General features: G+C 45.5%; 1 protein-coding gene across 1 annotated transcript in view; it reads right to left on the bottom strand.

Annotated features, from left to right (window-relative positions):
* LAMC1 (laminin subunit gamma 1) overlaps window positions 1-18731 on the bottom strand; it is a 61009-nt gene that overhangs the window by 18541 nt on the left and 23737 nt on the right. The window contains exons 2-3 of the mRNA XM_035333677.1: window positions 2735-3039; window positions 642-772 (exon numbers count right to left, since the gene is read on the bottom strand). Coding sequence (XP_035189568.1) covers window positions 642-772; window positions 2735-3039 — 436 coding nt within the window. The remainder of the gene's footprint in view (window positions 1-641; window positions 773-2734; window positions 3040-18731) is intronic.

Genomic DNA, 18731 nt, shown 5'->3' with positions numbered 1-18731 from the left:
CTGGCCACATGCTACCGTTTCTAAGGGTAAGAAATTAATTAGCACAATGTGACTGATACCAAAGCCCAGTCTCAGACTGCTCTCTGCAAACAACCTGAAACACTCCATCGGTCCCAAGTCTATGAAAATATTTTATTGTCAGCAAATTAAGATTAAAGCATTTTGCAATATGCTTTAGCAAAAGGAAGAGGGCACAGAGAACCATGGTATTGTACAGTGCTTCAGATCTTTCTAGGATTTGTCCCTCAATATTTAGGTGTAGCGTGTCAAAAATCTCAACATCTCTGCTTTTATTCTAGGCTACACAAAAAGCAAAACCACAAAAAGCACTGGGTAGATTTTTTTTTTCCCTTTCATTTTACATCCTTTTCACTCTTTTTGTACCCCTTTCCCAATTGCTTAACATTTGATCTAATCAGGAAAATAAAATATTCTGTCTGTCCCTGAGATTTATAGCCTCAATAGGTAATACATAGTGTTTGCAGACTTCATGAGATGCATCCTACTGCATTTTTGACTTAGGACAGTCAATAAAGACTGGAACCTAATGGTACCATGTGACTATAATCAAAATCTTTAAAGCACTTCAGTAATCCTGACCAAAAGCTTCAAACAAATACAGAGGTTTATTGTTTACTCACCTACCACCCACGGCAAAATCAGAAATAGCATAGTAATATGACTTGAGAACTTTGGGGTCGTTGAAAACTTCATCTCCGAAGGTGTTCAGACGGTTGAGGCTCACCCTGATGTCAGTAGCTGTCACCCATTCCTAGAGCAGACAGAAATCCCATCAGAGTACATACACATTAGACGTACCCCTCCAGTGCACGTCAGCACCATATCGTTAGCAGCTGTATTTACACTCAGTAAGTCACGCCAGCAGTCATTCATCTGTCAGCACGCTCCTGCCTCATCATTTCCCCCTCTGTACCGCTGAGGCTCACGCGTCCCTGCCCAGGAAGCCTTGCATCATATCCTCTCGGTTCAGATAAGTTTTCCAGACACCCCTCCTGTCCCTGCCTACCCTTCCCCGTGTCTCCTCAGGTCCTGGCTGCTCTCAACTGGGAAGCCGAGGGCAACATCTTCAGCAAACAGAGCGGGGGGCCTATGTGCTGCCCTCACATACCCCACCGGCTGACAACAGCTTTCTTGCAAAGCAAGAATGGAAAATGCTTTAGGGTACGCTCGTCTGCAGACACACACCTCCAGACAAACAGACACAGACAGATGAGTGAGGGTGGGAAGAAAAACAGGCAGGCAGATCTGACTTGCAACACAAGAGCTTCTCATAATATTTACACAGCATCTTCAGCACAGTACCCTACCCCCTCCAGCAACAGCCTGCAAACATAGCCTGTCCCCAGATTTCATGTCATCTTCAGCCTGTGACTAGTGTTAGCATCACACTGTTCTCACTACAGCTTTTGCAACACTGTCTTCCTTCAAACACCATAAAGAATACGGGAAAAACATCCATGCATGTACAACTGCACTGCAGCTACGACGCTGATTAACCAGCACAATAAGAAGATTTGCTGAATTACAAACACTGGCATAAACACAGGGAAATGCTGAGCACAAAACACACACTGACTTCAGTTCTGAAAAGCAATGTCAGAGGTCTGCATGTTTTTTAGGAAACCAGTGGGCAGGTCTCCATTCCTTGTGGGGAGTTTATAGGAAGATCACGCATCGTACCGCTAACTTGGGATCTCCGTTCACCCTTAATGACCAGACTCTGCTCACAGCAAGGCCTAGCTGCACGAACAAGGTGGCCAAACTGGCTCTTTTCCATTTTGCGAGTTCTTCTCTTTCCCATTAATCTTTATTTTCCTTTATATAATTGGGCCTTACCAGACCCTGCTTTTCTGCCCACTGGCTGCAGATCAGAGGCAGGCAAGCCCCGAACCTGCTGGGTGCCCACAACTCAGCGTGCTCTTGCTAATCTCTGAGAACAGGGAAGGACGGCTGACCCGAGGGCGTGCCGATCACAGCTCCAGAGGAAGGAGACAAGCCCCAGTGGGGCAAATTCCACAGCCTGAGCTCTTTGTTGCCATATAATCTGGAAAAGTCATCAAGCAGCACAGAGAAAATGGCGAGTAAAGTGGATAAACTGGTGCTACTGGTATGCTCCAGACCACTACCCAGCCAGTGCTGTGAATGGTAAGAACAAACCCCCCACTAAACCCCTTATCCAAGCCTTTTGTAAGAGAAATTAAATGCTGCAGATAAAACCAAGCTCCCCCCACCCCAGCACACAAGATAGAACAAGTTAGGGTTTCAAATAACCTTTTATTTGTTTAGAGGAATACCACATTTCTTAAACTTTTGTGCTCAAAATCTACATGCAAATGCCTCAAATATCAATCTGACACAGGCATTACAATCTCCTGGTCTTTTTGAAACAGCAAGATGCACACAACTGCCTTCTAAGTGGGCAGAGGTAAGCATCTAATAATTTCCATGATGCCTCTGAGAAGTTATCTTTAATGACACTGTTTTTTTTTCTTTTTTGCTGTTTTTACCATAAACTTACTTCTGATAGAGTCCAGAGTTTACTCTTTCTTCAAAAGCATTTATTTGGATCGTTCAACCCAACTTACCTGTCCAACAGTCCTTCAGGCTGAATGAGGGCTGTAAGTGCAGCCCACAGTTAGCACAAAGCTACCATCTGACAACTAAGCAAAAGAACTCAGCCCAGACCATCTGATAGCTTCTCCTGCTCACGTACCTGTAGCACAGGGCTGTTGTCAAAGTTGTAGGCGCTGGGTCGCCCCTCCAGCGTTGAGAACGCCACATTGCCCCCTGTGAGAGGGGAGATGTCACTGAACTCATCCGTGCAGAGTGCCTGCTGTTCATCCTCTCCAGTCCGAATAAAACCCCGATTGACTTTGTTATAGGTGCTCTCACAGGACCCGCTGTAGTACTGGTAGGGCACCCACGGGCCATCTTCCCTGGTGCGTTTGTAGATTGCAAAGCTCTCCGGCCGGCTGGTGTGAAATTTCAGACGCACGTAGGTGATGTCAAAGGCCTTTCCTGCAGGTGAGAGGAGAAAGTCATGAGAAAGACTCAATACAAAGACTGAGGAGAGCTGCACCACAGTTCTGTTTAGAAGACCTCCTCTAGGACCATCCAAGAGGATGAGCAGTGCCCAGTAGCACCAGTACTGTATTTCCCAGCAAAGACGAGGTAAAGATATCAACAGCAGAAGTCAACGGGAAGGCTGAGTAGATAAATAAACAGATCTACGGATTTCAGTGCAACCAAACACACAGCTCATGAGCTCTAATTCGTTCCTACAGGCATCACTGATAACGTCCGTATCCCCAGAGGATGACAGATTACATCACATACGTTAACAGTTTGTGTGTGCGAGGCCAGGTACAAGTTAAACATGCAATTTGATAATATTTTTTCCAAATACATGTACAGGAAAAGCAGCATTAACCAGAGGTTAGAGTCCCACCAGAGAGCCTGTTTTGTGCCTCTGCTTCCCCCTTTCCTGGAAGCCTTTCCTCCAGCACTGAGCTATTGAGGATACCCCTTTCTGTGTATTCCCTGAGAAAGACACACCAAGGTTTAAGTTTCCCAGAGTGTATGATTAAATTTGCCAAGACACTTTCTGGATCCAAGTGCAGCAACCCACAAGCTAGCCGTGTCCTCCCTCTCCTAGGAGCAGGAATGCAACCCCACCTCCCCGCCCTCTGCTCATCTCCCAGCAGCTTTGTGAGCATCAGCAGATCATCCTCTGAAGCAGATTCTCTCTGCTGACCTGAGCGCCCACCCCTGTGCACTGAAGCAGCCACAAGGGGTTTCACGCCCACAAGAAAACCTTTAACCTCTGCGTGTTGCTGCATTCTTCACCTTGGCATTCCTGCACCAGGAGCCGGGATGTTGCACCGGATGCCATCTCCACGTGAGGCTCTAGGCTGAGGAACACCACCCACACGTGGTGGTGGTAGGACAGCAATAACCACTGTCCTCCAGTGTTATTAAACTGATAGGAATAATAACCTGCAACACAGGCTTACTGGACGTGGTCACTGGGGACAGCAGCACCATACAGCTCATAATGCACCCGTGGGAGCTTCCTCCCCTAAGCAATGAAAACCATCAGGGGACAAGGACCACAACATGCTCCAGGCACCTTCCTCCACTGGACAAGCTGCGTGCTGGCTGTTCCTGCTGCACCTCGGCCAGCAGGCTGTGGGCGATCACCCCATCCCGGAGCTAAATGCACGCTGGATTTTGGATTTGCCGCGGGCAGCCAACAGCCGTATGGAAATGTGAGAGGCACAGCCACCAGCACGCAGCAGGGAGCACGCAAGGACAAGGCGAGGTTTGTCTGGGACAAATCATCAGGAGTTTCATCTCTGCCACGCTCATCTACCCTCCCACCACCTCTGAGAAAAGCACTGCTCTGAGCACAGCCTGCAGCAGCCGCTGCCCTTCGCTTACAAAAAAAGCCACCAGAAGAGTTTCAACTGATCAAGAATCAGGCTCTCTCTGCATGGAGGTCACACAGATTTAACCTCAATTTGTAAAAATGAACTAACTACACTGCGTTAAAGTTTAACGCCAGGCTTTGCACCTGCTGAAGTGTGGCTCACTGCACAAGTTAAAACAAACCAGGCGGCACAAGGCAATGGGAACAGTGTGTGCCTCTAAGCACATATGCAAAAACCTGACTGCAATGAAAATCCACCTGCAATGTAAGTCCTTCCATACCTGTCTAACCTGACTTAAATCAGCTCAGCCTCATGCAAGTTAGGCTTTGAACTGAAGTTAATGAGTGACTCCAGACAAGACGTTGCATCTCCCCATCTCTACGTGAGACGTGGGGGTTGCAGGTGCCGCTCTGCGGGTGGGAGCCTTGCCCCAGGGTTGTGCTGAAGCCCCTTCCCACGGTCACACCGGCTGCAAGATGCACGCACGATACTCGGGCCGGAGACACCAAGTGGTCAGGCTCGGGTCAGTGGCCGCAGCTCTTGCGTGCAGGACACCAGGAGCAGCCCACGCGAGGCACGCTCACTGCACGGCCGGAGCAGGAGATGACTCGCTGACCTTTCTGACCACTGGGAACACAGAGGTAGCAAGGAAAGCGTGGTAAAGGATCCAGAAGGCAGCACATCAGTACACACACATACATACAGCACCTGAAAAATTGACGCTGGCATGTAGCATGGACACACACGCACAAAAGACCAACCTCATGTTTAAAGGCTCAATCTGACAATACTCCTGTCTACCAAAAGTACGACTTTAGGGTATGCCATGGAAGACAGCTGGAGCATTGTACAGATACAATCTCTCCATGGCACTTCCTACAAAATACCCATTACTATTTATATAGTGTGCAAGCTGACGATGACCTAAGCACAAGACTGGAAGCCAGATACTCACGATCTGTGGCTCCTGCTCAGTGCTAGCTCACTGTTGGTTTGGGGTCAGGCCACTTAACATGAGCTCCTCACACACAGAAGGCAACAAGTGAGAAGCAATCTCACTATTAACGACAAATTGATTCCACAGGAGCCAGAAACTCTAAGTGTGAACACTTAACATCGTAATACAGCTTGGGATAAGCCTCCTCTTGATGCCCAATTCAGGCAGGAGATGAGCAACCCTCGCAGGCTTCCCATTTCTCCTGCCATGTGATCTGTTCCCAAGAACAACCCCTCACCAAAGACAGAGTGCTAAAAGGTGAAGACCAGGTAAGCAGAACCTCGAGGCAAGCAGAGACACAAACCGATAGCCAGATGTGCACAAAGAGCTTGGTTTTCTTCAACTAGGACAGCCTCTCTCTAGAGAGAGGCAAAACCCGAGTTCAGGCTTCATCAAGGTGACTTCGGGGAGGAAACACGGTGAAAAAATCCAGCAAATGAAGAGGAGAAGCAGGCTTGTGCTTACACTCTGCAAACACAAAATGCTCTAGCAGGAAGGCCAGCTCACAGCCTGCATGTCCCAAAAACAGAAACAGATTGTAAAGTTTGCAGGGCCGTCCCAACAAGAACAACCATGCCACCTCCACAGCACGCAAACAACCCCGTGTTTTTTTCCCCTTCTCTACTACAACTAGATGATAGCTCTGTTCCCCAATCAGGTCTCCTACAGCTCCCTGAAAAAAAAAAAAAAAAAAAAAAAAAAAAAAAAAAAAAAAAGCTATAAGCTAAAGGTACAGCACGTGCAGAACGCACTCTCGGCAGCACAAGAACATTTTTCCACAGAAATCTCTTGCACTGAATGGAAAGAACTCTCCCCTTCTTCGGCTGTAGTTTTACACCACGCGCCAAAGAAAACACACTGGAAACTGCACAGGTTTGCCCAGGTGAAAAGAAATTCACTTCAGCTGGCAGTGGAACTACTTGAGACGCCTTGCTAATGGCGTGACGCAGGAAAGCAGTCAGTGCACGCAGCAGGGCTGTGCTCCAGCACTGTATCAGCTCGCCACGGGTAAATACTGCTGGAACAATAGCGTTTACCCAAGACAGCTGACAGCGTTGAAATACGTTTTCCCCCTGTTTATACTGAGTGCAAAAGCTGTGCTTAGCAGCCTGGCCGCTGGCAGGGCTCTTCAAGATTGCAGAGCCTTTTTGCAGGCAAAGCTAAGCCTTCCAGGCTGCCTTCAAGTCTTGCAGGGCTGAATAAATACATGCTACTATTACCCTGGGAAATGGCAACAGCAATAACTAGGTGAAAGGCGGTTTTAAACGTTTAATTTGGAAGACAAGAAGTCATTGTTCTTCTGTTCCTAGACGTTGATAATTCTTTTAATCACGGTTTGGTCTACTTGGTCTCACGTACTAGCATTCTCTTAAGAAAGCAGGCACACGCATAAGCCTTCAAGGCAACACTTCAGTTCCAGATTTGAGCAAGCCTGGGTGCCTGGAAAGGGGCTGAAGATGGTATCAGAGATGTTCCCTGTGCCAAATGCTGCTAATATCCCCAACAACCTGACCATGTTGTCAAGCTGGCCACAACCTCCAGGCAAGCTGATGGATGTCAGCAGGGTCGTTGCCCACTTCTGCATCCCAGGGTCTAGCAGGAAACACACCATGCTGAAAACCATAAGGATAGCCTGGAAAATTTAAGTAAATGCTATTTAGATCTTTACAAGAAACTCCTCCCTTTCCCCCCAAGTTAGGAATTCATCCCTAGATACAAAAGGCCTCCTTGTGCTCAGGCCCCTCAGAAGGGATGGATAATTTACATCAGGAAAGCATCCCGCCAGCTGGCACTCTGACTACAAGCACTGGATTGTGAGCAGATGCCTTTGAGATAAGCCCCGACCGACACTTGCCTCCTTCATTATCGGTCTGCTCACATCCTCTGCATGGCTTCAGAAAGAGCTCACGCTCCCTCTCCTTTATTCTCTGCAACTCCTTGGTGCAGCCCCCAAGCAGTAAGCTTCAAAACGCGGCCGTTAAGTTTTGCTGCTGAGGCTAAAAGTCTGCCTGAGAAGACCACGTCAGGCAGAGTCAAACTTCTGCACAAGTATTTTCAGCAAAATTCTCTGAATAGTAATGAAACAGCTCAGCTTTGCTCTGAATGTTTCTCGTTTGGTTAGCTCCAGTTTCAAGCAGCTTTATTCTCAGAGACACCTGCTGACCACAATTCCATGTAAAATTTAAAAGAATTGAAAACACCACAGTAGCATATTTATTGCTTTGTTACTAGATTTCCTTTCCAATTCACAGTGATGAGACAGAGAGCGAGCAGCTCTCAATACCCCTGGCATTTCCTTTTGCTTTTTGTCCCACCTGACCTGTCCCACTCAGTCCCAGGACAGGCCAGGTTTGCCAGCCTACAGAACTGGAAGGCACTCAAAGCCATGCTCTCGTGCTCACTCCTAACTCCATTCTGCCTTCTTGAACTGTCATCCACCATCCAGCACAGTGCTGAACCAGAGAAAAACTTGAGGGCAGTGAAACATCTGCTCCTCTCTGAGGAATGAAGAATTACCAGCAATAGCAGGAGGCAGCAGCTTCCACCACGGACAGGGCATAGCAGAGGTGCTGCGACCCTACACGAGCAGAAAGCTGCAAGGAACACAAACACCGATGCTGGTAGACAGAAGCCAGCAAGTTAGAGAGGTATTATTTAAGACTGATTGCTGCTTCTTGAGTCCACTGCTCCAGACGCTGAGCTACTGCTGCATTTTGGGCAGCCTTCCATGCTAGAAACCCTCCCTAGAGCACAGGGACCACTGGTGCAAAGGCAATATTTAAGGAGAAGGAGTTACCCCATCCTGTGGAATGGGAAAGGGTTTTCCAGCATGCAGATGAGCGATGAAAGCAGGACAGTAATTATAAGGATGGGAGAATGAGAGACTTCCAGAGCAACTTGCTCTTTTGGAATAAAAAAAAGGTTTATTAAACATCAGCCCAACACCTGCAAGACACATAGCTGGTAAGTTATGTTGCTTGCATCACATACACATGCAATGGCCAAACTTATGACAAAAAGCAAGAAATTATTATAGTTCTAGAGCAAATGTCTATTGTAACTACACCCTAGCTTTTCTGGGAAAATTTGTGGAGGAGGAAGATTACAGCACTGGTATTGCACATAAAGGGGAATAGCCAGAGTCTGAAAAAAAAAGAAAATGCAGGGCTTCTCCTTTTCTGATGATCTTCCTTAGAAAAACAATACCACGCAGCATCACAGACGACAGATCTCATTCTGCATGGTGGCCTTCTTGGGAACATACCGTGAGAAGTGGCAATGACAAAACTTCAGTTGATTTTCTTGTCCTCTCCAAAAGGACATAGGGATTCAGGCTGTGTCATGAACAAGAAAGGTCTGAAGGATTTTAACATAACCTAATTACAAACCACGGTCCACCAAATGAGATTTCGGCACGCAGAGCTCCACTAGAGTCGAGCGTTTGTATTTTTAAGAAAGCCCCTGGAGAAATAAATACAGATTGCTTTTTCTAGGCGTTCGTACCACGACAGGGCAGGAGGAAGGAAATGTGTTTGGGACACTCGGTGGAACTGGCGCAGCCTTTAGCACACTGGAATGAACATGAACTCCCACCACCCCATTAGGTCATGCATTCTTCCAAGCACTCCTGAACAAAGGCACAATTGACTTGTGCGTGTAGGCGGTCCGGACAGCAAAAGGCTGCCTAGTAAATTATTGCATAATAATCCAACATTGATAAGTCACCAAGGCTGCTTGTTCCAGCCATGTTTCCAAAGGGGGAGGAGGGGAAAGTTGCTTCCCCCTGCATGGGCTCCAGGCAGCCTCAGGAAATAATAAAAAAAAGAAAAGAAAAAACACATTTTTTTCATCTGCTGATGAAAAGTCAGCGTGTGGATCAGCATAAAAATCAGAAAATGTTGTCCAATAATTCAGTAAGGCTTGCTGCTTTATTTGTACAGCTTTGATGCAAAGATGTTAAGTTGACTTCCCAAAAAAGCCAGCTGTGTTTACTCATTAGGGACTAGAAAGATAGATACCATGCACAGCACGGAAGTCCTAACTGCACAAGCAACCTCAAAGCCCTTTTTCAGCACAAATGATAAAAGCTTGGTTTAAAAAGGCAAGTGCAGACGGATCACAGATGATCGAGGGCTCCACGTGCCATTTTGGGGAGGGCTCTGTTTCATTCATGTACCCAGACTGCAAAGCTACCTCCTGCCACCAGCATCAGCACCAAGGCAAGAAGATCTGGGTGACGGCAGATCGGGATCCCAGATCGGGATCCTTGGCAAGTTCATCTGCTGGTATCAAGTGCCCAGAAACTGCTCCATGGCCTGTGCTCAACAGGTATGGGTCAAACCAAGTTGTTCTTCCAACTCCAGAGGTATTGAAGAGTTGGGGTTTACTGCCTACCTCTCCCCCAAACAAGAGCAAGCTGTCTTTTGCCCTTCATTCCCAGCAGAAGGTAAGGCAACTGCCAAGAAGCAATCATTTCACCACCGAATAACCGTAATGACCCCACCACCAGTGACTTCAGCAGTCGCAATCCCTTAAATGTGGCAGCTCCCACCTGCTCCCAACCCCAAGGGACCCTGGAGCCACAGCGTGGTTCAGTTTTCCTACCAAGTGCCTCCTGCAGGAGATGCAGCTACCACCCAGTAGAACTGAAGCAAGCAGCCACCACCACAGCCCACACAACAGAGCAGAACTGGTGGCACCAGGAAGTCAGAGAGCCACCGAAAAGCATTCAGCTGAGCCGTATATAGGCAGCACTTCCCATCCCTGGCAATAGGGTAAGACGCCTCTCTTACGGCTGGTTCTTGGGTAAGGAAGTATCTTTGAAGGAACCAAACCAAACCTGACCCACTGTCATGTCTTTCTCATAGGATTCAAGTTAAAGCGACAAAATAAGTCGCAAAAAAAAAAAAGGAAAAGTTTAAATAGCAACAAAATGAAGTTGTAGCTACTTTAAATGTGATGTTTGGCCAACTGTCAAACGTAACTTCTTGCAAGAAGAAGAAAGCTTCATCAGACTGCACTGCAGTGCCTTGCAAACAGGCTGTTTGAGTATCAGGAGCAGCCATGTGTTTAAAGGACACACAGATTTTACTCACTTGCTATGGAAAAAAAAGCGCCGTGCTCCAGCAGCCGGGTGCCGGCCCCTCACTCCTTCAACCATCACGTGTCCTGCACACGCAGTGCCAAGGCTTTGCAGGCCCAGTAAACCCGAGTGACAAGCCCAAGCACCCCAGCCACAGGAAGCAGAGGGGATGTGGGCCAGGCCTGCCTGTGCCGGCAGGACACCGAGCAGCTCCTGCACTCCCATCTCCGGACCCAGCCCAACAACGCGGCCCCCAGCTCCTGTTAAGTGAGGTTTTGTGGGCAGTCCCCTCGCCTCGGAAAGGCAGCACCTTCCCCACTCGCCCTCATCCTCCATACGTGCTCATAACCCGCAGCAGCTCTACCGCCTGACTTTGCTCCTATCTGAATCAGATATCAAAAATACACAACTCGTGCTGTTGAGCCTAATTATAAACATATTAAATTATACGACGATACGAGAGCAGCAAATCCAGCAGCTGCTCTAGGAGTGAGACAAGTTGTGCAGACCGGTGCTGTCTTCGCAACCAGCAGGAGGCAACACATTTTCCTAACCCCAAATCATCCAAATTCCAGAGAATTTGGTGGTTTACCTCCCTCCCGCCCCTGCCCTTCCACCTCCCACTCACCAGCCGAAGATTTTTTCGGACACAGGCCGTAACTAACACTGCAGCTATTTGGAAAGAGCGCTGCTGCTGTTCGCATCCATCACCTGGCTCGGGGCTTTCTTTTTTCTCCAGTATTTAGGAAGTTTTGCATTCTTCAATAACCGTTTGAGAGAACTAACTTCTAGCACATCTGAATGACATCATTCAGCACTGCCCAGAGCTTCCACACCTTCCGTCTCTCCATCACACTGAGAAACCTCTGCCTTTTCCACCAGCCCGTCTCTCCTCCTGCCAGAGTCCTGCCTGGATCTCAAGTAGCAGTTCCCATGCCTTCACACTATCCCTTAGTGCACTTTATGTGAATTACAGGCTTATGCACAAGTTATCACTATTTGTGAAACAAATTACAGCAATATCCATAAGGACCGTTTTCAACCAGCCACCCACACAAGCTTTACTTTCTCAGCCTATTAAGCTGAGGAAGGAATTGGGATAAACAGACTTGGCAAACCCATTGCTGGAGCGAGGCCATTTCCAAAACAAAGCTTGCCACTGACTTATGTTTCAAATATGTTTTGGAAAGTCAGAAACAAAGCTTCTTCCAATTTTTTTTTTTTTTTCCCAAAGCAGAGAGGGAACTGCGCTTCAGTTCCCCACTCACAACAGCAGCTAGTGAGTGCCTTCAAACCCACACGTGAAGAGTGAAATGCACGCACTGAAAACACTCGTGAAGGTTACAAAGGTGCATTAAAACACCCAACTTCGTGTCCATCTACACATCCTTTCTGGAAACACACCAAATCACTAGACACAGTGATTATTTCTAAGGAGAGAGAATTCAGCAAAACCAGAAAGCATACCTGAGAAGGAAGCATGGCTTAGCACGACCATTTTCCCACAGAAACAGCTCGATAGGATTATTTCAGAAAACCGGTAACAAAAAAAATGAAACTGGATGCTCTCTATTGACACTTCAAAGGGGATGCTACCTCCAGGCTTCTGAGTACAGTCAGCTTCAAGAAGTCCTTGGTCTAATGCAAGGACAGAACTAGAATGGAGCCAAATCTGCTTTCTGTCAGGCTCAAAAAAAAAAAACACAAAAAAAAAAAAAAAAAAAAAAAGAGATATTGACACCAAACCTAGATTTGGAAAGTAATCTGTACATCAAAATTCCTCCCTAACTAGGCTACATTTAGGCTGGATTTATTTATATATATAAAATGCATGTGTGTGCACAAACTTTCCTTACCATTTTGTGTCAGTGGGAGATCTCCAGACAACGAACATCACTTGGCTGCTCCTTTATAAAGAAAAGATTTCAAAGAAGCTACCGACCTCGCAGCTGGAAGTGAGACTAAACACCACCTGGGATATCGCTGAGACGATGTAACATCAAACAAGTTTCCTACAAACTATGCTTTCTGAGAAGAGCCCCGGTGGAAACAAAACATTCAATGTTAACAAGGGAAAAGACCATTCACAGGGACCTTCATTTCTAGAGCTTATCTGCTGGTCTCGACACATAGGCTGTACAACCACTCGGTATAAAGCTAAATGGTAGTGACTTGTTCCTGATGACAGGAACGTAAGCAAACCCTAATAACTCCCTAATTAATTCACCTTGTTAGGAGTTGAACAGGGAGGCAGTTATATTGTAAAGAACAGGCTGAGCAGGCTGGTGGAAGCTACTCAAAGAAATACGTTTAATTCCCAGATGGTCAGGGGTCACGACACTCGAGAAGTCAGAGCTGCCTTTCAGTAAAGAACTGTGGATTAGGAACAGCTGCAGAAACACAGAGCAAAGTCCAGACAAGACAAAATAAAACCCACTCACTTCACAAGGAGTAGGCTCACCAGCCCCGGGGTTACTGCGCAGGACGTTGCAGGGAGGTCACTGCAGAAGGACCCCCTGCGAGCAGCCTTCAGCAACTGCCCGAGCAGCATCCTGAGCCCAGTCAAATCCCAAAGGCACTCTCCAGCCTTTGCTTCCATCACCTTCAGCGACAGTCAAATCCAAACTGGCCTACCTGTGGCTCCTTCAATCTACAAACACTCCATCAGAGCCAAAGAGCATCATGCTCTTCAGTCTGCTGGTGACTTAGAGCATCAAGGGCTTTGCTTCTCCAAAAGCTCACTGCAGTATAACCATGTCTCCTTGTTCCCCAGATAGGTTCCCCATTCAGAGGTCAAGGGAAACTACCACCACACCAACTCCAAATGTTAATCTTCGGATTTCACCATTAGTAAAACATGCGGGTGTCTAAACATAAAAATCTGCAAAAGCGCGGGCAGCTCATGGGAAGCCAACAGTTGGAAAATGGAATAATTTAATCTGCTTGACACCGCCCAGGAAGAGAAGCTTCTTACTACTACCCTCTTAAATACTGCCACCACTCCTTCCTGAGCAAGGAGCTAGCTAAAGCCATCAATACATTTATCACTCCAAGATGGATTTGTGTAACTCAGTGCAACAGAAATGACAAAAAAAATAAAGATACCAAATCATACAAATTATAGGTTTGCTTATTTGATGGCCTGATCAGGTAAGTATTTTTAAAGCTTACCATTTCCCACTAAATTTCTGATATCAAATGAAGGCATCAATACATATTGTCAAAGTAATTAATTAAAGATTCAGTCATAGACCAAAAAATAAAACCAATTAATTTTAAGCTCTCAGTAGCAGCACTCATCAGCCGCAATGACACAGCGATCTTGTGGCACAATGCACACCGTCATGGGTCTCCACTTGAAAAACAAAACTCACGAACAAACATTTTAGTGAATGAGATTCAGCAGTAGCATAAGCCTCTGAAGGAAGGAAAAAAGGCAAACCCAGGATCTGTCCACATTAAGGAAACACTATAAACACGCTGGAGAAGCGGGGAAAGGATTTTCACTCATCAAAAATGCACATACCACCAACACTGCCTCCTAACCCACTTGGACTTCTCATTATAGACCCTCACACCAGAATATAAGTGAAAAACCTTACTTGAGTGTTTCTAGCTTGAAAATAATGAGTGCTAGAAATGGAAAGGTTTCCAAGGATTTCATCTGTAGTCTTAAATGCAAGGTGTTTCATTCCCGTAGAGCAGCAGATGAGCAGGAGAGGCAGTAAGACAACTCCGTGGCTGTTGAGACCTTCTCAGGTGAAGCAAGACATTCAAAGCAGGCAACCAGAAACCTGCACAATTCCCAATATTTTAGCAATACAACAGGAAGGGTGGGACGGAAGCAGCCCAGTGAATAGAGAAATTAATAACATATGGCTTCCTACATACAAGCCCCCCAAGTTATGGAAGGGCAGTCCTGCATCTTCTGTTCTCCTTGACAGGGATACCTCACACCTGACTGCAGAAGCCAAAACCCGCAAGAGGTGAAGATGAGTGTTTGAATCCTGGTTCCCTCTTTGGCTGACTTTTTCCATAACACTAACAAGAACTGTCATTACCGCAGAGAGCTTCCTCCTTCTACCAAACCAAGCAGAAAAAGAGAAAAGTGTTCAGAAACTATGCGGGGCACGACAGGGCACAGACCAAATTCTTGGGTGAGTTACTTCCATAAGATGCATTCCAGAACCAGAAACACAACTGCCTCATGTTTACAAAGAGTAAACTACGGTTTCCTGAGTCACTAGGAAAATTTCCATGAGCCTCCTGTCACACTGTCATAAAAAGGCTTTAACACACAAAGTAAATGGAACGATACCGGATGTAACAGCCTCCCTCTGGATGAGCAAACGGACGGCAACAACCTTCTTGGATGTCTCACTGCTCCGAAGACTTGGTTGATGGATTTGGGAAATGGTTTCATTCACAGTTCCTACTCCAAAAGCAGAACAAAACTCAGAGAACTTCAAATCTGTGGACACATTGAGCGCATGCTCAGATTTCCTTTCACCATGGTCTATTAACCCCGTATTTTGCTGTAAATTACTTGCATGAATACAACAATATTATTTTTATCTGAAAAAAACTCTAAAGGAAATAAAATTTGTATATCATAAAAAGTCAGACAGAGTCACATCAAAGCTCATTCAACAGCTTCTACTACCAGTTGCCTGCTCAGATGTGAGGAAATTTTCTGAAGAAAAAGTTTTTCAGTGCACCCAATATAGTTTAATTTCAGGTCTCCTCACATAAACCAAGGCAAAGAAAAGGGCTGCTATAAAAAGCTATCAGCCTGTGATTAGACATGCCAGATTTTACACAGATGAGAAGAGGAGAGACTTAAATCAATACTAACAATAGCGTTAATCATTTCCAGATCAACCTGGGCTACTTCTGCAAGAAGTTGTTTGAGCTTTTTAACTCAACTGCTCTTTGCAAAGCAAAAGACAGAAGTAAAAAGTTAATTTTCAGTTGATTAAAAACAGCAATGGACTTTTATTGTTATTAATTTTTTATTGTTACAGATATATAAAGAAATCCAGATGAGTGCTGCTAATTTCTGAAACGTGGTGAGAACAGTGGGGAAAAAGGTACAAACATGCACAAAAAAAAAAAAAGTGACGGCACTGACACAGCCTGCGGGAAGATGAGGGTTATTTTCCTGGAATAGCTGGTTTTGCTGAGAATAAGGCACCAGCTTGTCCTGTAATTTAAAGTGCAGTATACACAGAGGTAAAGTACTGCTAGAGTAAGCAGAGCTTACTTTGGAAAAGGTTTAAGGGAAAGGGACCTTTAGGAAGTTTTCGGATGCATTCATGCTTAAACTCCTACCCTTACTTCAGCTGTAAGCATGCAGTTTCCTTCCTCCTCTCAGTCTTCCTCTATCCAGAAACCCTACGCGCTGAAGTTAAGCCAATGTGAGCAGCAACAGAAATAAAATTTGAGAGAGTTCAGTTAAAAATCTGTGTAAGCCAAGTAGTTTTCATCCAGACAGAGGTCACTGCTCCAGAACGGAGCACAAAATCACATCAGTACACTGAGCAGATGCGGCTTTGTTTTCTCCAGTACCACTCAGCTTATCGCCTAGCCAGATCTGGTTACTTCGTATTTTAATTTATGTTGTAGAAGGACAGGGCTGTTGGGCAGATTTGCTTTTTAAGAGCATTTCAATCTCCCAGGAACATTAAGTACACAAACTATGTAAAGCTTCATTAACCAAGTGACCAAGTAGTAATGGTCCTGTGATTTAAAGCACATTGCCTAACACGGCCATATCCTCCCCCAGACTCACTGGCTGAAAAGAAATCTATTTCCCCCCCAACTCATGGGAAAACAAAGCCAGGCTGTTCCCGGCCCTTTCAGGGACATGCCAATAAACTTTGGAAACGAGAAGAACTTCACCAGTAAAGCTGTAAGCATGAAGATGCAAAAGAGGAAAATCAGCACACTGTTTAATTGCATTCACGTATTACATTGTCACACCAAAAATACCGTGTTTTTTTTTTTAATCAGTTCTTCTCCAGAGTCAGCTGTTTCCCTCAAGACTGAGCACTCAAATATTTCAAGGTCTCTCTGACACAAATATCTTTAGAGCTGAAAAAAGGTGGATTTATTCATGTATTTGCTAAGCAAAGTTTCCCTAAATATTTGCATCTCCATAGCAAACAAACATGAAGCTGTGCCGATCCTACTTGCATAGAATAGTCTCAACCTAGGGTTTAAATGAGCACCAGAAAAAAATAAATAAAAAAAAAAATAAAAAAAAACACCACCAACACCACTAATTCCTAGTTATGAGACCTTTGAGGTTATGTTCCAGGCCTCGATGGACACTCACTGTCAGCACACAGGAAACTTGCAGCTCTCCCTTTTCCCACACCCCTTTGAAATCCCTTTAGAAGCAGCTAATCCCCCCCCCAGTTCCTACTTCCCTGTCAAACAATGAGGCGCTAGGGTGTTGGGATAATCTCTCAATCCTAACACCCACCGTTAACCGTGAATCTTGGAAGTGTATTCAAACAAAACATCATTCAGAACAAAAAAGGAACCTTCAAGCCTATTTAAAAGAAAAATGATGAAATAATAAATAATGAGAGGTTGGTAAGAAACCTGTAGCCAAAGAGCTGACTTCACTCCTGGTCTAATCTATTTCTATTTCTGAACAATGAAAGAAAAAAAAAAAAAAAGGAGATCTCCCAGCTAAAGTCAAGGTATTTAAATTTTTCCAAAGAACCCCTTTCTTTAGTGATTTTCCTATGCATGTCATCTTCAACAGCATGTCTGTGGTTACGCTGTTCAAGACAACACATACACAATGTTCAATTCATTTTAAAGTCAAAATTAAACTCTAAGTTTGTTTCCCAGAACAAGACATTAACACAACCTTTATAACATTTTTCCATGACTTCTTTTCTCCCCCTTTACAAACTGCATGACCATGGACATGTTCAGCTTTTGTAGGTTTGGAAGGTTATTTGAAATAATGCAAAAAGAGAGAGAAGTATTAACATTTGCACTAACTCTGAAGTCCTCCAGCACTACTACAGACGGGGGGACAGGTGATCATCATCTTACATTGGTACCTGCACAGCTTTGGCAAAAGTGCATTTGTTTTTTTTTGTGTTTCTTTTGGTTCCACGCAAGTATGGAAGCTGTTCAGATGAGCCACAGCCATTGCTCAACAGCCACAACTCTCCCTCTCCTCAAGGGAATGCATTAAGAAAGGAAGAAGAAATTAAATAATTCAGGTCTACAGTGAAGTCTCCAGAGGGAAAGCCCATCGTGTCCTGCACCCAGCTGAATGTGCAGGCCTGGGAAGGATGGTGCTCCACAAAGAGGACTGCCAAAACCACTCACACCAGATACGCCACATCTGGTCTGTTTTCATTGCTCAGTGTCTGGACAGCCCAACCAAGCACAAACTGTGCTCACATTTTTGTTTTTCCTCTTGTTTATCCTTTAATTTGCAGCTGCAGAGAAGAAGCCTCCCCTTCCCATCGCAGAAGCCCCACCGGGCCCCAACTGCAGAACAGCATGTAAAACAAATCCAGCTCCTCCACCCACCGAGCTGCAAGGTCACAGGCTTCAAGCAGAAGGCTCCAGCAACCATCCTGGCAGCAGAGGAATAGCATCAACTGCTTTGATGGACAACGAGTTGGACAGACTGGCTGAGCTGGCATCCCCACCTCCACCCTTCCCAAAAAAAGTATAATCCCTGTATTCATTTGATCACTTAATATTTTACATTTGCCAAGGCTTTATCCAACAGGAAATTAAAGCATTGCGTTGTTGGCTTAAAAGAGGTTTTCAGAGTTTTAGAAAATTTTGCTCCTTTAAGTACTGAGGTTATCCCTACTTTGGAAAAAGGCAGGTAGGGCTTTGAGAGGCTACACCCACTCTCAACACCAATCCAAGGAGCTTTAATTGATATTCAGCATAAAGACAGAAGAGCTTAAACGATGTACCGCAGCAGTTCACACTGAATGGAATTTATTTTGCACCAGGGTAGAAGGTAGGTGTTCCCACTGAAGCCCATCAACCTCCATCTGCAGACAGACAGCCAACTTCACCGGTTTTCCCAAGACACATCCTGCACTGCTGCATGCAGATCGAAGGATGCTACTTCCCATAGCAAGTTTTCAGGCCCAAGTCTTTTCATCTCCAATTTTTTTCCTCCCGTCTCCAAGTTCTTAAAGGGGAA

Source organism: Oxyura jamaicensis, chromosome 8, assembly GCF_011077185.1.
Source record: "Oxyura jamaicensis isolate SHBP4307 breed ruddy duck chromosome 8, BPBGC_Ojam_1.0, whole genome shotgun sequence".
NCBI classification, from domain to species: Eukaryota; Metazoa; Chordata; class Aves; order Anseriformes; family Anatidae; genus Oxyura; species Oxyura jamaicensis.
The sequence above is the reverse complement of the archived record's forward strand: the minus strand, read 5'-3'. Positions and strand labels throughout refer to the sequence as shown.